A 22,249-nucleotide genomic window follows, 5' to 3' on the forward strand; every position below is an offset into this window, starting at 1 on the left:
ATATTGTGTTTTTACTTAAAGACATTTCTTCCCATTTTCTTGTGACTCATACTCACGGTCACATGGGAACAAATACAAATTCCAACTTGAGCTTTTTCTCGAACGCCCTCGAAATGAATCAATGTGCCTAAATCTGCTTGAGACTAACACATCTTCTGAAAATAATTAATTAAATGGATGCCTCCATCTTAATTTATTTAATTTTCTCAACTGTATTGATATTATAATTGATTTTAATCTAAATAAAGCTTGACAAACTCTTTCCTTTAACGAAATGTATGTAACGAAAACCAATGAAACACATTAAGAGTGACTTCTTACCACTGATTGTATGAGAGAACTGGACCGAGTGAGAGTGATGACACCAACAAAACAGTCAATTCAGTCGCCATTTTTTACGATCAGGAATCATCAGTACAGTGATTGGTCCATCTGTCAATCAAACATTTCGAACGTTGGACATGGGGGCTAGCAAGCACCCCATACTTTCAATGGGGCATCTGATTGGTCAAATCAAATGAAACTTTATTTATACCAAAGTGGTTCTCTTGCCTTGCCCAACTCGAAGCGCTTTAACGTTTAAAACAAATAAAAATAAACCATATTACAATAAAAACCCAACCCAACCCTCCCACTCGTTAACACATACGACCCATGACCACACACACAATGAATACTTATAAAAGTAACTTCTAACAGAAACTTAGTGCCTGGCTCTGTTATGCTGAAAGAGTATTCGGGAATCTCTTCATACCAGGAGCCAGCTCGGCCATACGAACATCGCCACAGTGCCCACCCAGACCGGGACAGTTACAGGGTCCACTTCACAGCCGTGAAGAAAAAATATCATGAAAAATGTTTGGGTTCTTGGAACCAGCAGGTACTTTCTATTCTGAACGTGAGGGGAGAGGAGTCACTCAGTCCAGTTCTCATCCACAAACAATGCGTCTTCTCCATGTTGTGTATTTTCTAAATGAATCCTTAACCCTACATGTTTTATTTTTACCATTTTGTTTCCTACTAGATTCTCCCTTTCAGTACGCAGCTCAATTCCGCAGCGATGGATATGTGGCTCTTCCAAAATCCATTTTTCCAAGAAGGTATGTTTCCTTATTCCCTTTTTTACGGCTTTTCACTCCCACAGATTTTGTGTTATGAAACAATGCAATTGTCTAAAGTGCTGAGAAAACCATTTTACTTAAATATAATGCTCTTTTAATCTGTTTCAGTGCCCACGACTCTCCAGAGACCATTGAAGTAGAAATCAACACTCTGTCCTCTGATGGGCTGATCCTGTGGCAGGGAGTGGTGCGTGTACATCCCACATTGTCTTCAATTTGTGGGACTCAAACCCCCACCCCATTTGCATTTTAGTTTTTAATTATCACCCTAAAATTCCCAATTCACCCCCATCGTGCTTATACCACTGTTACCATGAAACCCGCTGATGTATTAGTACCATTCGCTGTCCCGTCATCCACAATGCACTGCTGCCATGCTCTTTTCTTTTAAATATATATATTTTTTAAATCTTAACGCTCCTGCCCCCATTAAAACCCCACTTGACGCTAAAACATTGTTGGACATGTTGGCTGTGCCTCTATCTGACCCCACTAAAATCATGCATGTGCTTGTCTAACTCACCCTCCATTTTCCTCAGGAGACCGTCGGTGCACGCAATTTGCGAAAGGTGCATGCTAGCAAAAAGGTATCGTCACAAGCGCAAGACACTTATTTTTCCAGTCGGTTTGGCCCCCTATGCCTACAAGAGGAGGTCCTTTTCAGTGCTGATCATTTTTGTGATTCCTACGTTTGTTTACGTGTTCATCCTGTTTGATCCAACTTTACGTGTACAATCGCTGATTACACTGGTTGGTGTTGATGGTTCAGTAACACGCATGTCACTCTTTTATTATCGCCACCACATTTTTACCTTTAGGAACCTGGCGAACACAGCAAGGGGAAAGATTTCATCAGCCTGGGCCTTCAAAACGGACACCTGGTTTTCAGGTGATTTTGGCTTCATCAGTTTACTCAAACAACATTTTTTTCTCTTGATCTTGTTCACGTTGAAATTAAACTTTGTGATGTGTCAATATCTGCAGCTACCAGCTGGGCAGTGGAGAGGCTAAAATCCTTTCAAAGAAGTCCATAAATGATGGGAAATGGCATAAGATCACAGCCGTGAGGTATATGTTCATTCAGTTTCATTTGAGATTCAAACCTCCACTTTATTAATTGAGATTAAACACTTTAGAAGCTCATAACTTTGGAAAATGAAGGTAGAACGTGGATGGACTTTCTCTAAGCGTACAGCTATTGTTGATTGCAGTTCTGCTATTCTGACAGCTGTTCTGGAAACATTTATCTCTCGTTTGCTCGTTTGATCATGACATCGATCGGCCACATCTTTGTCCTTTTGTCTTCCAGGACTGGAAAAGATGGATACATCCAGATTGATGGAGAAGAGCTGGTGCACGGACAATCTAAAGGCAAAAGCGTCATGGTCAACACCAAAGGAAGCATATATCTCGGTGAGCAGAAATTCACAAATGTTCAAAATACTTTAAAGGGCATTTAGGACAAATGGGGAAAACTTTAAAGCAGACTGCGTTTGAATAACAGTCACATGCATGTAGCTGGATTCTAAGAATCCCTTTTTAACCCTTTACCACCCAAGATTTCGCCGGTGACACCTAAAAAACAAACACATATTAACCTACTGTAACTCTGATCTTTTACGCGATTAACATGAATCGGCTGATTCTGACAAAGAGAAAAGCAGCTTTTCATATCAGCTTTATACTGATATGCAACAAATTAATACCGTAAATTTAATTACTAACGTAAAGTGTTGCATAATGAGGCAAAGCCGCTGTTCTCTGTTTCACAATTCGCTTGAATTACGTTAATTCCGTAAACGGTTAGTCGGAAAATATCAAGACTGAAGCAAAGCACTGGTGTTCAAGTATCAAACAATAGTTTGAAACAAAGAGATTTCCTCACTATAAAGAAAAATATATTTTTTTACACTACAGTGTTTCATCGCTGTAACATGGCCTCGCTGTTTCGCTGATTTAAATTTTTTTTTGTCTGCAATTTTGCATCTTTCTTTACAGCGAACTGTGTTCTGCGTTGTGATTGGGTGTAAACAATGTCAATCAATCTCTTCCATATTGGGCTTCCTGTACAAAACACACTCAGTTTGCCAAATCTGCTACATCTGTGTTTATTTATTTTATAAAGGTTTTAACTTTAGGAGTTTAAGCAAGGGAGCAACATGTGAACATGTTCATGTTAATGATAGTGTAAGAAGTGTGTAGTGAGGAGTTTTACAGCCTTAAAACATCTTTTATAATTATAAAAACTACTTCCTGGATTTTAGGTTATTTTTTCAGGCTATTTTTAGAAATGAAATCCCACGACAAACAAGGAACCACTTATTTCTACTTGACTCCACCATCTCCCTGTTTTAAGGCATGAAATGTTTGTATTTTTGCCATTTTTGCAAAAGTCATGTCATAGTCAAAATAGCTGTTTTGTTTTTTCACTTTTTATTTTTGCTTTCTGTTTAAATTGTGAATTGATAATAGCACAGTTAACCCTTCAGTATTGGAATTGACGCTCAAGTGTTGATACTCTTTTGACCACCTTATCTCTGTTTACACAATTTGTGTGATCCCAGTGAATTCTGGGACTAAACACTTGACTAAAGTGTTGCATGTCACTACCATCAATGTAAATCAACAGAATCAGTTATGCGATGGAATCAGTTTATCCACATAAATGGTTGAATAATTACGGTATGTCAAAGAGGATGTGATATTTAGGTGTCACTGGAGACAATCAGTTTAAAGATACCTACGTTCATACTTCCCACGTTTAAGCGACCACTTCTAATTAAAAGTTAATGTAAACACACATTTGGGGCTTCTGCGTTCAAAACTCTCGTGTTTACGACAATTTTCGGGCTCTACGTGTAAAACACGTGATCCATCAGGGACTCGGATTTGGTAGTGACAAATGGATGACGTCCCCTTTCAATTCACGGTAGTACCAACCATTCGAAAATTGATCATGGAGGATAAATTAATAATTACAGTGACCTCAAGTTCGACATTTCGCACCAAGCCTCTTACAACTGCAAGTGTTGGACATGAGCTAGTAAACAGTAGAAACGAAGAAGCCCCTCCCTGCTTGTCTAGTGTGAACACCATGGGCTAAACATGCCACATCCCCTACCTGCAGAAATGTGTCAGCTTGTGTTTTATCTGTGGTTGATGTTTGTGTATGTTCCTGTGTGACAGGCGGCGCTCCAAACATGTCCGCGATGACAGGAGGGAAGTTTTCCTCGGGACTGACGGGCTGTGTGAGAAACCTGACACTGATGAACGCTCGGCCAGGCCAGCAGCCAGCGCAGGCCGTCGACCTGCAGGCACACGCCGCCCGCGGCGTCAAAGTTCATCCCTGCTCCTCATAGACACACACACCCACACACCACACAGAGAGACTTGGGAGTGACGTCAAACACACACCACAAGACGCACTCAGAGACTTTCATGCACGGAGCCCGACATGACAAACCCTAGAGCGATGCTTCTCTCTGTGTGCCGTAAAACCAAAAAGAAAGCAAAAAGAACATCTTTTTCTCTTTACCTTTGTGCTTTTAACCAAGGACTTAAAGCAAAGGACAACCAGAACCCTTTCAGCTGTAGTTTTAGCCACGAGAAGATTAAGAGTAAACTTTTTAGACCTTTTAGAAGGAGTCAGATCCTATGGAGTTGGAGAGGTTCACAGCACTGAACTTTTATTTATATATATGAAAATATATATTATATTTGTCGGGGGAAAACATGCAAACTAACCATAAAACTGCTTTCTAGCTTTCCTAATCTGTTTTATTCTGGGTTCTAGTACCGTGTGTGTGTGCGTGTGCGTGTGTGTGTACAGGCTGTTTATATCTGCATTAATACTTGAAGATGTTTAGGCCTTCTCTCTTCACCTCTGTAGAGGACTCCTTCTCCTCGAACATGCTCAAAGTCTGTAAACCTGTTGGGATGGGGGAGCACAAAAGGTCAAAGGTCACATGCAGCTTCGGTGCGAAACTCAGGACGTCGAACAGAAAACTCCAAACGTCATAACGTTCTGCTGCTTTAAACTCACTGTAATTTTGCTTTTTGCCGAAAATGTGCTTTTTTCCTTTTGTTTGTATTTTTTTATGGAAAGAAAACAAAAAAAATGGTGCTAATTTTTAGATATGGATCAGTATATAAACAGATTTGCATTTAAAAAAAACAGCTTTATGTTAACATGCACGTCATTGGATGCATGTCTCCTTTGATTGAGTAGATCTCAAGAAGGTTTTGTTTCCTCCATATGTATGTTGATCAAATGAAACAGTCAGGTAAGAAATCTGTATCCACTTGGCTTTTTATTTTTTATTTTGTTCCAGGTCAAACTCCACTTTATTTTGGTGTCATTATCCCCAAGAGGATCAGTTCAGAACCGCCTCATCATTTCTGGTTTGGTAGCTTTAGAACCACCTCGGCGAAGCCTCTGTGGCGGGTTTTTTTCTCTGTTCGTCTTCATGGATCCATGTAGGGATGCTAATGAGACCTCCTGCAGATCGTGATGGTTTATGTCAGCAAAAACACACATGACGTTGGCAACACACCCCTCTTTTGGGGTTTACAATTGTCTCTTACTTTTTATCCAGCTTAAAACACGTGTGTGTATGTGTGTGTGTGTGTGTGTTGCTATCCAATCGCGAGCGCTCCTGTTTTCATTTTAATTAATTTGTGGGTTTTTTATGTCTCTTTTTTTCCCTCTCCAATCTCCTTTTTAATGCTTTTTGTCTGTAGATTTTAGGTTACACATGCCTGGTGTTTTGCTTTCCTGCATTTTGTATTGCCTCCCACCCCCCACACGCATTTTGAGTTCTTTCATTTAGTTCATTTCAACGTTTTCCATAAATTATGATCCAAGGAGGGGACATGCTTGGTTTATTAAATGAAAACTGGCCTTAAAATCACTACAAGATCCAAAACTAAAAAAAAAGAGGGTTGAGTAGTAAATAAATACATTTTGGGTCGACTTTTTTTAAACATTGAAGCATAGAGGGATACTGTGTGTTCAATTCTAGTGCATCTGCTCCTAAACTGGATTGTCAGACAGACCGTGTCATCATATAAATCTGTCAGTAACCTTCATTTTTAACATGATAATAAGTATAAAACTGCACTATTAAAATTGCTGGACAGCTCGCTCCACTTTATGTTTTTAAAGCCCCCTACAGTCTTGGTAATGGCAGACAAAGAAGAGGAGGAGTTGTAAAAAAGTGTACCAGATTGAACTTGTCCATGTTACATATTCTCATCCAGATGTTCCCCGTTGATGTTTCCTAAATAAAAACAGAATTCATGTGCTGTTTGTTTCTTATGACTTTTTTTTGTCCGCACAATGACAAAGAATTAATTTTTTGAATTTCTGCAGGAAAATATATGTAGCCTGAAAAAAAAAAATGGAAATACTCTATCCACTCTTTTCTATGTGGGTTCACAGGCCAAAGTTGGGCTACACCCAAACACACTCCATCTTAAAGACCCCCTGTTTTTGTGATGATGGAGGACATATAATAAGAAAATTCAGCTTTAAACTGCATTTCTGAGTATTGTTCAAGTCATTATTATTATTTTTGATGTAGAAAATACACTGGGCGGGGCCACGAGCTCCCTGCTCCACTCCATTCTGATGGATCTACTTGTAGAGAAATAGATCCATGAATGTCTTTGTTTTCTTCTTGCTCATAACTGTTCGGCTTAATATATCCAGTATTGCTCACCCTTTTTGTTGCACGGCTAATGTTAGGTCGGGGGTGAAAGGGGCTTTAAGGTAGCGTAAGAGTATGTAAACGAATGATGGGAACTGGGTTGGCTTAGCAACTCAGAGGTGAATTTCTGAATTTCTGACAAACGATGTCCTAGAAAACGACACATTTTTTTTTGATTTTGCCCAAAAAAGGCATAATTAAAAGACCAATGGGAAGAATTTTACAATACATCAAAAGATGATCGGAGTTGGGTTTTGCCATGACGTTTTAAGAAAAAGTCAAATAAATCTAAAAAAAAGCAGAAACTACTTGAATGAGAGGAATTTTTTAGCCTTCATTGGTTTATTGATCCCTGCTGTCGTTTGTTAATAAAGACCAGTCCTCTTTATGTCCCAATGCAGTTTTCAGTCAGCTCAGCTCCAGACTTTGACCGGACCATGCAACAATTTTTTGAGTTAACAAAAGGTTAAAAAACAAGGAATACCAGATCTAAGCAAAAGGAGAAAAAAAAAACACTTTAGAAAAACCAAACCAATAAAAAGCAGCTGCTGTTCTGATTATAAACCAGATGTGACCTGTGAAGGAGCCTGGGCCAAATAACTGGACAGGTTGCGAGGCTGTCACTAGGCAACACGCCTGGGGACAATATACAATAATGAATTTACCTAATATGCATGTTTTTGGACCGCTGAAGGAAACAGGAGTGCTCTGAGAAAACATGCAAACTCCAGACAGCAAGGTCCCAGCTGGGATTTGAACCTTCTACCAGGGAGATGAAAGTGCTTACCACTGTGCAATGCTTACCACACACCAATGTGCAGCCCGTGCAGATGAAGCCATTAAAAACAAAAGTATTTGCATCTGTTAAAGTGTCCTCTAACGCTGGAGAGATTACAATAAAACTGATAATCTAATGAGGAATTTTCCATGTCCTCCATTAGCAGAAAATGTTAAAAACATGATTTTTATTGGAGTGGGTTTTTAAAAAAAAGCTATAGTTACTTGAGTATAATTTTATACATGCCTCTGTCAATGTAAAGAAAATAAATCAGCATTTCCTAAACGAAAATAACTGATATTGCTCAACATTTAACACATTTTTAAATCTCAGAGTCTCAGAATCTTATTAAGGTTTAATTTAGTTGTAATTTCTGAGGAATGTGAGAAGCAATTTTTGGTTTGTTTATTTAAGAGACAGGCATGGTGTACATATTTAAAGTCAATTATCGCAAGTAGACTTATTGGCTATAAAGTAGAAAATAGTCTAATACACAGAAAAAAAACATTTGTTCATTTAAATTCAGAAGCCAGAATTTTTTTAATAATTTGAGAAGTCATAGAGTTGATAATTATAATTAAAAAAAGCTGGATCTTCATGAATACAGGACTCGATTATTTCTACAAGGAGCGGGAAACATCAAAGTACCGTCCATCAATATTGTGGAAAAAGCTGGAAGAGGCGGTGGCCTCATTTCCGGTGGAATGTTCCAGTGGAATTGTCTCAGGGTTTAAAAGCGCGAGCCCGAATAACGCAGCGAAGTTAAAGGGGTGACTTGCTTTACGTACCGCGTTCCGCACCGAAAACGTAAAAAGTTAGATGAACAAGTGTCTGCAAAACGATAGTAAAAGCCAAAACAAATAGGAGGATATATTATAGCTTTATAAGAGGAGCAGGTGCGCAGTGAGTGTGTCACATCTATTTATAGTCAATAAGAAAAAAACCTGTGGAGTCTCAGGTAAGGATTAAAAACCTCTCTTGTATATTTCGCTATATAATATTCTAATAATAAATTATTTTACTTATTTATGGAGTTATTGACTATGACGTCTTTCCATGTCTTTTATGACTGTGAAAAGTTGGTTTAATAGACAAATGAAGGTGTTTCTGGGTTAAGGTGTTGTTTCAACGTGTCGTAAGGCTGCGCAACAACATAGCAAGTGGATTCTACAGCAAATATCAAAACAAACACAACGATTGACATTATTTTCTTTTTTTCCGTCTTAATATTTATTCCCAGGCCGTTTGGCATTTTCGAGCATAAAGCATGATGGGTAATTATGTGCGCTTCATCACAGCTCGACAACGTCCAGGTGTAAATTGGCACCTCAAGACCGACAAAAGTTCACAAAAATCCTATCAAAACTACTTCATTTTAAGTGACTTTTAATGCAGGAATGCTGTAAGTTAACAATTTAGAGTGCGAAGTTATTCTCAAATAAGACTTTTTGTCTTTTGAAGATCTCATTTTGGCAACACACAAAATAGCCTTTTTAACTAAAGCACTAAAAATGAAACTATGGTACTGATTAACATTATAAATGTATGATGTACTGTGTGGAACTGATCAAATTAGATAAAGTGACATCTTATTTTTGAAAAAACAAACAAACAAACAAAATTAAAATATGTGGAAGCAATAAAGTTAATCAAAAAAGTAGGCTTTCATGTAAAAAGATGGAAAAATAAGAGACCAGTGCAGCTCACTGAGTGGTATTTCACAAAACGACTCATGGAATAAGATGCTGTGAAAATAGCTCTTACTGGTACTTGATGGTTTCTAACATTTTTATTTTTGTTCCTTCATTTTCAAAGGATCTATTGTGTTCCAATGATGTTGTGTGTGAAGCTAACTTTGTCTTCTGCCTCTCTTTCAGTGTTGTGAGGGAACAGCCATGATCCTCCTAACTCCATCCCCTGGTTCGTACTCCTCCCTCATTCTCATCTCTTCATTCGTTTTTTTGTTTGGGGGTGTTAAGGATTCTGTTAAAACCAAACATTGTAGGGAAGCAGGAATAAAACTGATGTCCTGCCATAGCTTTTCAATCTAAAACGGATGGTATAAAGTGAGATGTTGGGGGTATTGAAGAGGTCAAAAAGATGAGCACCTAGATAACTAGGAACAATTAATATATAAGACAGTTTCCAGTCTTTTTACACCTAATAATACACCCAATTGTTTATTTTATAAATATTTCAACTTTCATCTGTATCATTCATTTTCCTAAATATTGAAAATAAATTAAAAAAATTATAATTTTAAGTTCATGTCTGCATGTCCTTGTTGTGAAGTGAGAGTTAAGTTTTCCTTGTTTTTCAAGTGGTTACCTGGTAACCTCCCAGTGAATTACGTAACATGGTAACATCCCATCATGCTTTGCACTCATTAGGCAGCCATCCATACAGAGAGACTTGTTGAAATTGTGTCCAGCTCTGACTTTAGCTCCTTTTTGCTCTTCTTGTCGGTAAGCAAAGCGGTGAAGCGAACGAGCTGAGCGAAAACCTCACCGTTTTCCACAAGCTGTTGTTTCAATGCAAGTTGGAAGAGTTCAGTAAGCTGTACTTGTTAGGAAGAAAAATGAAGAAATGAATCAGAATCCTTCTCAGGAATCAGTGGAAGTTCTGGGTGAAAACTTAATAAGTTGTCAACTGGAACAATAAAAAAATAAAAGATCATCAGATCAGATTTGTACATTATCACAATTTTAGACACCACAAATAAAATGTCTCTTGATTTGAAAGAAAATTGTGCCTAGTGGGGGATTTTAGTTTGTTCATTTGTACTCTAGGGGGGAAATTGTTGCTGCTGGTTTAAAATGTATTTACATTCTTATTTATTCTACAATTTTTGTCCAAATCAGCTGATTTGTGATAAATGAACGTATACATTGCCAGTCAGGTGTAGGTACGATGCTTTGGAGGAAAATAGTGGAAAAAACCCATAACAGGAAGCCGCTGAAGTATAGGCGGAAATATTCACGTTAAAAGGTTGTGTACTAACATCAAGGTCAATCTTCAGCAAATACTGCTAAACCATAATGTCTTCACTAACTCAATTTAAATGTACTCCACTAAACATTGTTTTGTTTTTTTACATGTATTTATGGAATTTTTCTTGTGATGGAGGACATAGAGGAAAAATAATGAAGCTCTGAAGTGCATTTCTGAGTATTTCTGTATTCAAATCGTTGGGAATCAGGAAATGTTTGAATGTTTGAAAAAGCTTGTAGTTGTGATGTAGAGGCTACAAAGCCAAACCACAATCTCCCTGCTCTGCTCCATTCTGATGCATCAACTTGTAGACAAATAGATTCATGTACGTCTTTTTTCCCCTCATCTGAGCTGGAATCTGGATCAAAGCTGTACGGCTAGATTGCTCTAATATTGCTTGCCATTTTTGTTGCACCTGTAATGTTAGGTTGGGGGTGTGAGGGGCTATAAGGTAGCGGGGGTGTTTGTAGACAAATGGATGAGGGGAAATAGGGGTGGGCTTACTCCTCGCCCACGGTCCTGCCCACAACTCAGAGGCGAATTTCTAATGAACAATTTTCTCTAATGAGCAATTTCAGAGCGGAGGGAGTTCATATCTTAATGCCGGGGTCACAACTGCCCCCACGGGTGGATACAGGCTGTCTGCCGGTAAACCTGTATGGGGGGGCATGGGTAACCTGCAGGAAATATCAAAGTCCTAGACCCCTCTGTGAGCCTGTAGAGCAAAAATGTTGGTGCACGAGGACGTATGCAACACAGCAGGGTAAAGTAATGGTAAAGTAGGTGAGATGTAGGCGTGTCATACAGATTTATATATTTTTTTAACCCCACAAATCATCCGCACGAAGCAAAGAGCCCGTTAATGCTGCTCGTGTGACAAGTGCGCATTCCTGTGTCCAGCCACAAGGCCGTAAAACAGTGTGACCCGTACGTCATGAGAGCGTGTTACTAAAATTAGCCCTATGAACGCATCATCTATTCAATTTTTAATTAGACTCAAAGGAACTGCAAGTCCCACCTGCATTCCCCTTTAGGTATGCCTGAAACTGAGCGCTCCTCTCTACGACCCTTCATGAGCCTTAACTCCTGTGCTATCCTATGGGGTCCAGATGACCCCACCCATACATTGACGTGTTATTCCTACCATGACAAAGGTGGAATAAAGTTGGAAAGATTTCATGTAATCCATGGACACCAGAGAAGATCACAAATCACTGAAGAAAAAAGGTTCAGAGCACTGTCTAGTGGGTCTAGATGACCCAACTCCCAACGTTAAAGTGCCTAGGATAGCACAAGGGTTAACCAGACTGCCTTATATCAAACAAGTCTGACCAGATGGTCACTCGGCTGACGTTCGAGCGATAAACCACCTGTGTTAAGGTAGTTTTACTGCGTCCATGTATTCAAATGTACTTTGGGGAGTTGAAGGCAGAAGAAGTTTATTACAAGATTACTGGATCTTGGTTTGGTTGTATGGGATTGGGGAAAAATGCCCACCATTCCATGGTTTAAAATAGTTTTAACTATCCGGTGGTTTGGTTGTTTTATGCAAAAAAGGCATCAAATCATGGTAGATTATCGAGCCAACAGCTGACAGTATTTGTTTGGTTCATTCTCAGATTTATTCCAGCGTGCCAACAAGGTCTTCCTGAGCGATCCCACCACAGGGCTCCAGATCAAAGAGTTTGCACGCAAAAATGCCGCCAACGCTCTGTCTGTGGCCAACATGGTCATGGGCATGGCCTCCATCCTCAGCAGCCTTAACGGGTGAGTGGACACGCTGCTAATGGAGGCCGTGGATGTGGACGTGTGCCCCTGGGGGGCAAAAACGCAGCCATCGATCGCAAAATTCTGAAAAAACCAGAGCAGCTTTTTTTAGAGATCGCCTGTTAGAACCAAAAAAACGTCTGTAAAAGTCATTTTTATCCGGACACCGAGAAGGTCCAGTCGGTTTAGTGTTTTTTGTCTTTGGAAAACAAGTTGTAAACATTAAACGGCTCAACCTGGCACTTTTGTTTCGTCCAGGCACCATCACGCGGCCTGCTGGCTGGTTCTGATTGGCTACCTGCTGGATCTGGCAGATGGAGCCGTTGCCAGGCGACTGGATGCCTGCTCCGCTTTGGGTAAGTGGCATGGTTGTGGTCAATAGCTTTTAGCGGGGATAAACCTCAGCCGGGATGTTGGCCGAGGTGGCAGCGGCTTTGTGCAGCTGTAAATGAAGGGGGCTGATGAAGGAAAGCTGCTTCTGCTGCTGCAAAAAAAGTTCAGAATCTAAACAGTTTTTCTTTAAACATCCCATAAATACCATATTTAGCACGACTACAATTACAAATCTAGATTATGTTTAACAGCTTCTCTTTAAGCCATTGTCTCCAGCGGCTTAAAATAACTGCTGGGTGCGTCTTTGTTAGTTTGGCGTTTTTTTCTGCATGACATGCAGGTGAGTGTTGTTTTGCCCCCCCCCAACAACGTTTTTGTGTTAAATGAATCCCTTTCCGATTAAGCCGCCTAATTCCACGGGACCGCACTCCGATTGTCCGTGTGATCCCCTCGCTTTGAGTTTTCGGCGTGTCTGAAATTGCTCAAATGGTTGACCCCGGGTGGGTGTGGGGGTTGGAATCCCCGGATTCCACCTCGGCCTGAATCACCTCACCGCGACCTGCTGAAAACACGCCGTCCGTGTTCCTAAAGAGACCAGGCAGAGTGTTGTTTACAGAACAGATCATGCCTGTCGGGCTGACGCTGGACTTTCGCATGGCGGCTCCCCAAAGCCCGCTGTGACCAGGTGTGCGAGCAAAAACGCCCACCAGAGAGAGGTTTTTGTTTTTGTCTAAGGTTCTCAGCAGGTTCTGTGTTTGCGCCTCCCTTTCAGGTGCAAAGCTGGATGACTTTGCCGATTTCACCACCTTTGGGATCGCCACCTCGCTGCTGCTGAGGACGCCGGACTTGCTGGACAACGTCCTGTGTATGTGCTACGTTCTGTCTGTGTTTGTGCGCCTCTGCTTCTTCTCAAGTGGTGAGTTTGAATGCAAAATTTTGGTAAATTTTTTTTCTTTCCCCCCCCCCTCAATACAGAAACCCCCCCTTTTCTTGTTTTGTTCCATCAGGGATCCCTTTCATGTACCGCGGGCTGCCCTGCATCTACTCCTCAGCCATCCTGGCCAGCGCCTCTCTGCTGTCGGGGGGCGACATGACCCTGCTGCGGGTCATCGCGGTGGCAATGATCCTCTTTATGATCAGCCATAACTTCTACCCCCATGACAGAGTCCTGGAGTCCCAGGCCTGGAAGAAAGCGGTTTATGCGGGAGGTGAGCGGCTTCCTCTGACAAAAACCGCCACTCGGTTTTCAATCAAGTTCTTCTTTTTCTGAACAATAAAATCAAACCACTGGTCATCTGTGTGTTGCTCGGCAACAAACCATGAACAATAAGGCAGATTCTTCAAATTTAGAAGGAATTCCTGCTCTAAGCCTTAGTCACATGCACCTGGGGTGTGGAGGTGATGCATAACTGTGCCCTAGTTGTCTAACTTCTTCATTTCTAACAATCAGAAAAGGAGTGCACACAAATCCCGTGAACTTCTCTAACGGGGTCTTTGTGCAGTGTGGGGTTAGAAAAAAGGGAAAAATCTATACGAAGAGCCTGAGTTGAGCCTGACCTACCTCATCTTTACTTTACCCTTACGTGTTGTATGAGTGTTCGCTACTACCTGTCGTCCACAGCAAAAAAAAAATGTGCATGAATGTTTTCTCTCTATGGGCTCACAGAGCGATCTACAATCTTAATATTTCCTGCGGGCCAACTGTACAGATTTGTCAGTTAAGACCCACTTCCATAAAAATTGTGTTTTTGGTGTTTTGAACATGTTCGTGTGGCATTTTTCTGGGGATGGAGGACATGTTTAACCCTTGTGCTATCTTAGATGACCCCACCCTTACATTGACAAAGGTGGATAAAGGTGGAAAGATTTCATGTAATCCATGGACACCAGTGAAGATCACAAATCATTGAAGAAAAAAGGTTCAGTACACTGTCTAGTGGGTCTAGATGACCCAACTCCCAATGGTAAAGTGCCTAGGATAGCACAAGGGTTACAGAAAAGTCAGCTTAAAATCAACTATGTGGTCCCACCTAGAACTCGGATGAATTTGAAATGAACTCCTGCCGCTCTGCAGAAACTATGTCCTAGAAAATGACACAGATTTTTTGATTTTTGGCAAAAAACAGCATAATTATAATTAAAAGACCAGTGGGAATGCTTTTTAGAAAAAGAACCAAAGATTTTCGGAGGAGGATTCTGTTTCTGTGATGATTTCTCATGCTGCATGTAGTAAAAGCAGACATGAATCGGAAGGTTTCCTGTAAAAACATTGATGGTTTTCGATCCTTCCTGTGGTTCTGGACTCTGTGGTTTATCGCTGGTGTTTCTCTGTTTCAGGCGTGGCCATGGTGTTCTGCTCCTCCTTCCCCCCTGCGTGTGTATACTACCTGCTTTGGTCCGTGTCCTACATTTTATTTCCCACATCTCTCTGGAGCAGTAAAGTATAAAGCAGCGCTGCGCAGACCCGGGCCGGTCCGAACCAGGCCTCCCAGACTGCTGCTGCGGGGCTGAAAACAGGCACACGTCTGTCACGACCTCACCACGCCTCCTCAACTGCAGAGGACCAGAAAGGACGATAAGGGAGGGCTTTCTTTTTTATGTCTCTGTTTGGGATGATGCTGTCACAGTGCCGAGGTGCGCTGCCTTTTTGTTTAAAAAAAAATCCACTTTTTATTCCGTTTATCAGCCCTTCAAAAGCCTTTTATCGCCTTTTAGTTTCAAATCTAGAATGATTTTCCAAAGAGAGCCAAACAGAATGTGGCGTCCCCTTATTTCATTTACATGTTGACACATTCTTTTGAATTTTCTGCTCTCGTTTTGGTCCACATAGATACAGAACAAACAAAAACAACAACACTCTTTTCAGATACATTTTTACTCATTTGGTCTTTTTTTTTCTCTTGCTGGGAAATAATAACTTCTACTTTATACACCCACCAGGCTTTTCTGAAGATAATCTTTCTCAGATTCAACAAAAATCTACAAACTGATGAAGAATCCAGTTTCATGTCCCTTTTAAATTCGTCAACTTAGCATAAAAAAGTTTCTTTACCTTTCAAGTTTGGAAGTTTGTCCCTGATTTTGATCTTCTCTTTCCTGCAAGAGTTTCAGCTTCCTTTTTGGGTGGAAAACTAAATGTTCATTCACTGATGGGGCTTTTCACCACCTAAACTCTACCACACGTTTTTTTTTTTTTTTTTGCTTTGAGAAATAAGATACTCTTGTGTTTTTATGATGTTGCCTCTGTCTAAAAAAAATCCTATTTTAATCTTCTATATTTGACTAAGTTTATTTAGGTCATTGCTTGTCTCTGTTTTAGGAGGCTTTATAGTTTTAGTAGCTTAGTATGAGTTTCAAAAGGAGAACCCTTGAAAGAGGTCATGAAAGCCATCTTTGGCTGCCATCTAGTGGCTAAAAGATGCACTTTCCTTGAAAGCGTTTTGCTGCCATCTAGTGGCTAAAAGATGCACTGTCCTTGCCTGATGGGCAATGGAGGCTATTGCCGATATTTTTAAGACCCACTCCGATCATTTTCTGATATCTTTTTAAAGGCTTCCTAGTGGTCTTTTAAAATATGAACATGACATTTTTAAGACCATTTAAAAAAAATAATCGGTGTTGTTTTCTAGATATAGTTTTAGTATTTTCTCAGTCATCTTTTTTTTGTCTACTCCAGATTCACAAAAAATTGAACAAAAAACAGACAAACTCAAAAATGCAATTTTAATCAAAATTTTGTATAAATATGTCCTCCATGAAAAAATTGCTACAAGAACACGCTAAAAATGCCATTTTCATCAGAGTGGGTCTTTAAAATCTGCAGAGAATGGTTCTATAATTTGAGTGTCAGTATTTGAATTGTTATCATATATTTTTTGTATGAAGAATCCACTTTTTGGCATTGCTTATTAAGTATCTATGCACTGAGACTGAGAAATGAAGACACAATAGTTTTCTAGGGCTTTGATTGACAGCTTGACAGAGATTCCAGCACATCCATGGATCATTTTTGACTTCTCATTTGGATCCCAGCTTCGCTTAAAAGCAAACACCTGCCCGCTTGTTCTCACAAACCTTTAGCATTAATTACAGATCTGAACCTGTGTAAACTCTAAAGGAATTCAAAGGAGCAGAATTAGTTTTTATTTTTAGGATTTCTGCTGCCATGTAGTTTCCACAGATTTACACTTTGGTTGTTTTGCTTTTTCAAACGCATTCAGTTGTTTTTTGTGTGTGGGGGGTGCTCTGCTTTGTAAGCTGTACAGTCACAGTGATGAATTCGGAGCATTACAGAGAGAAACTGTACCTTTACCAAAACACAAAGAAAAGATCCGTGCTTTGAAGTCTGTATATTTTGGAAATAAAGAAGTTTTAAAATGACTGCAGTCTTAATCATTTTGTAATAGCTGGGATTTCTTGGTTGAAAAGTCACCACACAGTTTCTGCACAGAATTCCGGACCTGCTTCCTCTGATCCATCATGTTAGTTTAAATGTAGATTGCATAAAGATTAAAAAAAAAAAGTTTATCTGGCAAGAAAGTCCAGAATTAAACCGGGATTTCTGCAGACATAATTGTATAATTCGGTGGTCTGCAACCTTCAACTCTAAAAGAATCATTTGGGCAGAAATCACCTGACCAAAATCCAGTTTTACTTTAAAAACTAATACACCACTGCTTTGTAATTACATTCAGTCAACACTGGCCATGAAACAAGTAAATATCTTAATGTATTTTAATGCCACATATAGTTAAGCTTTTATTTATTGTTTTCCAATTTTACTTATGTGATGACAATAAATAATTAAAGACACAATTATTTAATAACTTAACAGCATGTTTGTTTTAATTTGTCTCTTGCAGCCCTCCATATTATTTAGAGTTCAATTTGACATTATTTATCCCAAACGAGGGAAAAAAAGAGAAATCATTTGAACCAATAACATTTTTTAGACATGTTACCCAAATGAAAAAATACTGCTTTGTCACTCCAAATTTTAACTGTCCAATAAAAAAAACAAAAAAAAACAGTCAACACCAAAGTTGAGTTTGGTCAAATGTAGCAAATTATTTGTGAGCGCAATCGATAAACCCCACTCTGCTTTTCAAATCCATAAAATGTTGCACCATTCAAATAAATAAATGTGACTTTCTGAAGACTTATGGCCAAAAAAAAGCATTACTACTGCAAAAAAAGAGAGAAAAAGTTATCAACCAATCACAACTGTTTTTATTTTTGAATCTTTATTTATGTGTAGAAACAAAAGTTGAACATATTCATCCAAAGGGGATAGGTTTAGGAAGACTTAGGAGCAAAATCTCCAGAATTTTATGCTAACAACAGCATAAGATTGCTGCTGAACACTGTAGAGGAAATATGTGCATCTTTTAAGAGTTTGAACGCACTGATGAAGTTCACAGATCAAAGTACTTTCGATTAAAACCGCCGTAACCCTTGTGCTATCCTAGGCACTTTAATATTGGGAGTTGCTGTTACCTGTGTTTTTTTGGAAGCCAGTATGGAACGCTGCCAGCCACGTGAGGGCGCCATTGTCAAAGAAAAAGAAAATAAAACTTTCAATTTCCCGACGGTTTCATGGCGAAAGCTCAAACTGTGAAATAGTCTGAAAGGAACAAAATATCATTGAGTTTTGCACCAAGGAGGCATTAAAAGTTTCTTTATGGCGACAAACATAAACGATGCGAGTAATTTAGACGTATTTGTCCCTGGAAAGCGTTCATCGGTGCTTTGCTAACACACCATCCTCACTCGTGAAAGCCCCGCCCACTTAGGAAAGAAATATTTAAATTGGACCGCCCCCCGAACTCTGATTGGACAAATCCAGATGCCGTCAGGAACGAAAAGCGGAAAATGAAGGATTACAAAAAAAAGTTATGGAGCGCAGCCTAATCGGCTCAGGTCTGTGTCACGCTGCTGCGCAGTTTCCCAGCTTCTGTTTGAGAGCCGAGGAGGACACGAAAGAGTCCGGCGGAAGTATTTGAGAGCCAAACCGAAGCGCTCGTGCGGTTTTAGAGAATGTTCAGGTGTGTTTTCCCGTCTCTAAGGACTGTGTGTTGTTGATGTCACCACGGAGGAGGGCCGGCGAAGCGGACAGGTGCACGGCGTGAATTTCCCACAGAGGATTTTTTTTTTTTTTTTTCAAAATAAAAGCGTTACTTTTAACTTTGCATTATTTCCCCTCGCTCTGACTGAGTCTAAATTTCCTTTGGATATTTGAGGAGGTTCCGGTGCGCGGTGGGGCTTTTGCGCACACTCGGTCGGTGGCCATCAGCGGGTTAACGGGGAGGCAGAAGGCGCTGCTGTTTGTTAAGTTGCTCTGAACCCCGCGGAGCATCCGAAACGAGCCTCCCGCTCCTCTGCGGCACTGCGCGCTCACAGACAGATGATGCTCGGGTGACTGGACGGATTTTTTTCCATAGAGAACGCAAGGATCCAAACCTACACAGCTTTGGGGGGGGAAAAATAAAGAGTTTGTTCTGGAATAACTTCTTTATTCTGCGATGCTGCGCTCCCGCGTCGTCGCGCTGTAGTAGGAGGTTGCTTTTGAAGGACAGCTGTTCATGGACGTCGGGGTTTCGCGCGCGCCGCCAGCGATGTCCAAGACACTGAAGAAGAAGAGGCACTGGTCCGCCAAGCTGCAGGAGTGCGCCGTGTCGTGGGGGGGATCCGGGGAGCTGGTGTCCGTGGTGGAGGTGCGCGGCGGCGCTGAGCTGGGAGAGTTCCCCTACCTTGGACACATGGTCATGGACGCGCTGGTGTGCCACGCCGGGAGGCTCCCAAGCAGCGGGGACGTCCTGCTGGAGGTGAACGGCACGCCGGTGAGCGGGCTCACCAACAGGGACACTCTGGCCGTCATCCGCCACTACCGGGAGCCAGTCCGCCTGAAGACCGTGAGACCAGGTGAGCGCGCACGGGAACACCTGCAGATCACTCAGCCCTCATTGAACCTTTAGTGCTGCTCAGACATGCCCAATGAACGGGGCTTGCATCAAACCATAATGACAGCCACACTGAGCAGCAGTCATGAGGCTGTGGATGGATGGATGGATGGATGGATGGATCTCCACCAACACTTGGAGGAGATCTGGATGAGGCTGCCAGCTGCTGGACGCAGAGGTCCTGCTTGCAGTGTTGCATCCAAGCCTAATTGAATCAATTACACCCATGTCTTGAAAGTGGCAGGGTGCTGAGCCAGCTTGGCAGCAGGGAGTCACACTAGGAATCTCATGGATTTGTGCTTAATCACATTTATCTTTAGCTGAACCGTAAAGGAGAAGAGAAGCTTTTGAAATGCTTAGAAAACATTGGATGACTGACCACTGGAGGTTTGGACTCGAAACAGTTCAGTTTTGTCTGGTCTGCTCTCAAAACACAGAGTTGTAGAGCAGTATGACATCACAGATTTAGAACTACAGTGGCCCTGAAGTGCAAATCACAACAAATCACTCAGTGGAAAAACATATTTACCCCCTTTAATGTCAATTGATGCAGATACACATCAAACCACTTTGGCTTCAAAATTACCTTAATTTAGCATCCATTTGATTTGAAAGCAAAAACTTTGAGTTTTTTTTTAATTCACTGGAAGTAAATTCAGGCATCTAGGGGTTAAGATCATTGTGTGTATATAGAACTGGACAGAGCAGGTTTAACATCACCCATTAAAACTCCCTTACGTCCGGCTCCAATGAAGGCAATTTTAGTAGCCATTAATGCAGATGTTGCTATGTTGGAGCCAGACAACAATGATGGGTCCGAGTCAGTCAGTCGGTCTGAGTCAATGTTTCCATGGGAACTACTGTTGCCAATCAGGAGAGAGTTTATTCAAAGTCCACGCCCCTACCACTGAAAGCAGCTCAGGGGAATCTGTCAATCAAACGGTCGCGGTGGGGGTCAGCAGGGACCACATCCTTTTACTGAGGCATCTGATTAGTCAGTTTATAACTTGCAATAAAGACAAAATGTATTGGGGAAAAAAAATTATGCAAGAAGATGTTATGAAAAAGGTATCAGAGCATGAATGATTGGTCTGACAAATAGAATGACTGAGTAACAGCTGTTTATTTCTCAATCGACGTCTATGGGATTTTGGCTTCTTGGAGCCAGCAGGTACTTCCTGTTTGGAATGTCAGGGGGAGGGGTCACTCAGTCCAGTCCTCTTTTACAGTCAATGAAAAAGATCTGGTGTCCATGTGCTTTCACAAATGAAAGATTTTTCCATGGAGAACGTGAGGATCAAACCTAAACTGCTTTGGAAAAATATTGATTTAAAGAGTTTGTCCTTTAAACAGACTCTTTAAATAAACACATTTTGGGTTAAAATGTCCATATCGCAAAAACAATGGCGGCTGAATTAACTTTAAGCTGGAGACGAATCATTTTCTATGGGTGACGCCATTTGGTTCAGTTCTCATACACAGTCACTGCTACCAACATGTCTGAAGTTACAGCAACAATTTATCTTACCATAGAAACCAAACTTGACTTGTCTTTTGTAATATGCGTATTGCACAGCTTGATATTGTGATAACGATAAATTTGCGATGTATCGTGCAGGCCTACTATGAATAAATTATGAATGACACATGCAGTCGATTGTTTTGTGTGTTTGTGCTCAACAAATCTCACTTCATTCAAAAGCAGTGTAAAGGAGTCGTAGAAACAAAACTGTAAACTTAAAGTTGTTCCACCCGACTTCATCAAAGACTAAATCTGTTGACATTTCCTTTAAAACTATAGATATTTGTGTAAAGCTGTTAAAGACTGAATACTTCCTCCAGCTTGGATTGTTGATTAGGACGTAGTTAAAAGTTGAAACACAGTGTTTTGACAATTATTCATTTAGCGTGAGCTGATGGGCTGAGCTGTGATCCAGTCGCTAATGTGTCGTGTGCAGAAAATTACGCTAAGCTTTTAATTGCTTAAATTGGGGATTATGAGTCTGTGTTTGTGTGAAATGAAGTGTGCTGTTTTTTTTTTTTACACTGATTCTGCTTTAAACTTGTTTTTTCCTTTGAGTAGCCTGATGATGTAAGAAAGCTAACCTTAACAGACCTCTTTTTGGCCAGTCACAGCTTCCATCCTTTTCTCGCCTGTTTGATGCACATCTGCTGTCTGTTGTGATGACTCTGTGCAAAGGCCATCTTTGTCGGTTGCACCGCATCTTTGACTTGTAAAGACTTTTTACAGTACAAGTTGCTCAAAAACAGAAAACACATGTCTAGCTAGAAGGGATTTGTCCAGATTATCCTTTCAACGACTGGTTTGTCTTTACCTTATCTTTTCCAATTGCCAGGCTATCCCTCATGATTACACAATGCTATTTCCTTTTGCAATTTGGACTTCTTCACAAGACTTCTTCTCACTCACTTGCCTAATGTTACCATTTTCTCTTGTCCTATTACATCACCAGATGACTTTTTCCCAATTTTTCTTTCCCTCACAAGTCATCTTATCCCCCACATTAATCTAACCAATCTCTCCTTGATCTGCTGTCGACTTGCCCATTGTACCCACCTGCTAGGGCAATT

The 22,249-nt window shown here is 40.6% G+C and overlaps 3 protein-coding genes across 26 annotated transcripts in view; all 3 read left to right on the plus strand.

Moving 5' to 3' along the window:
- Positions 1–6,425, plus strand: part of hspg2 (heparan sulfate proteoglycan 2) — a 130,433-nt gene extending 124,008 nt beyond the window's left edge. For 15 of the 22 annotated variants that reach the window (XM_023956856.2, XM_023956853.2, XM_078950228.1 and 12 more), the window contains 7 exons: positions 1,025–1,100; positions 1,230–1,308; positions 1,661–1,708; positions 1,940–2,010; positions 2,106–2,189; positions 2,431–2,534; positions 4,308–6,425. In XM_023956856.2, the coding sequence (XP_023812624.1) occupies positions 1,025–1,100; positions 1,230–1,308; positions 1,661–1,708; positions 1,940–2,010; positions 2,106–2,189; positions 2,431–2,534; positions 4,308–4,480 (635 nt within the window). In that variant the 3' untranslated portion in view covers positions 4,481–6,425. The remainder of the gene's footprint in view (positions 1–1,024; positions 1,101–1,229; positions 1,309–1,660; positions 1,709–1,939; positions 2,011–2,105; positions 2,190–2,430; positions 2,535–4,307) is intronic. The other 7 variants (XM_023956855.2, XM_023956859.2, XM_078950227.1 and 4 more) reach the window with 2 other exon arrangements.
- Positions 6,426–8,339: 1,914 nt separating this feature from the next.
- tmem269 (transmembrane protein 269) lies at positions 8,340–17,078 on the plus strand. The gene is made up of 7 exons (XM_023956850.2): positions 8,340–8,565; positions 9,485–9,527; positions 12,218–12,365; positions 12,624–12,721; positions 13,471–13,614; positions 13,706–13,906; positions 15,036–17,078. Exons 2-7 carry the CDS (start codon positions 9,503–9,505, stop codon positions 15,143–15,145), a joined length of 726 nt encoding a protein of 241 aa, XP_023812618.1. The 5' UTR covers positions 8,340–8,565; positions 9,485–9,502; the 3' UTR covers positions 15,146–17,078.
- A 1,453-nt stretch (positions 17,079–18,531) lies between these two features.
- magi3a (membrane associated guanylate kinase, WW and PDZ domain containing 3a) overlaps positions 18,532–22,249 on the plus strand; it is a 151,155-nt gene continuing 147,437 nt past the window's right edge. For 2 of the 3 annotated variants that reach the window (XM_023956848.2, XM_023956849.2), the window contains exon 1: positions 18,549–19,619. In XM_023956848.2, coding sequence (XP_023812616.1) covers positions 19,280–19,619 — 340 coding nt within the window. In that variant the 5' untranslated portion in view covers positions 18,549–19,279. Of the gene's footprint in view, positions 19,620–22,249 lie in introns of all 3 variants that reach the window. The other variant, XM_023956847.2, reaches the window with a different exon arrangement.

This window comes from Oryzias latipes, chromosome 7 (assembly GCF_053564925.1).
Source record: "Oryzias latipes strain Hd-rR chromosome 7, Olatipes_Hd-rR_3.1".
Lineage (NCBI taxonomy): Eukaryota > Metazoa > Chordata > Actinopteri > Beloniformes > Adrianichthyidae > Oryzias > Oryzias latipes.

What these genes read in the sequence shown, in the direction of transcription:
- tmem269 (XM_023956850.2), top strand. Translation starts at nt 9,503, where the DNA reads ATGATCCTCCTAACTCCATCCCCTG. An exon ending in GGATGCCTGCTCCGCTTTGG is followed by an intron (nt 12,722 to 13,470) that starts GTAAGTGGCATG and finishes CCTCCCTTTCAG; the next exon opens with GTGCAAAGCTGGATGACTTT. An exon ending in GAAAGCGGTTTATGCGGGAG is followed by an intron (nt 13,907 to 15,035) that starts GTGAGCGGCTTC and finishes TCTCTGTTTCAG; the next exon opens with GCGTGGCCATGGTGTTCTGC.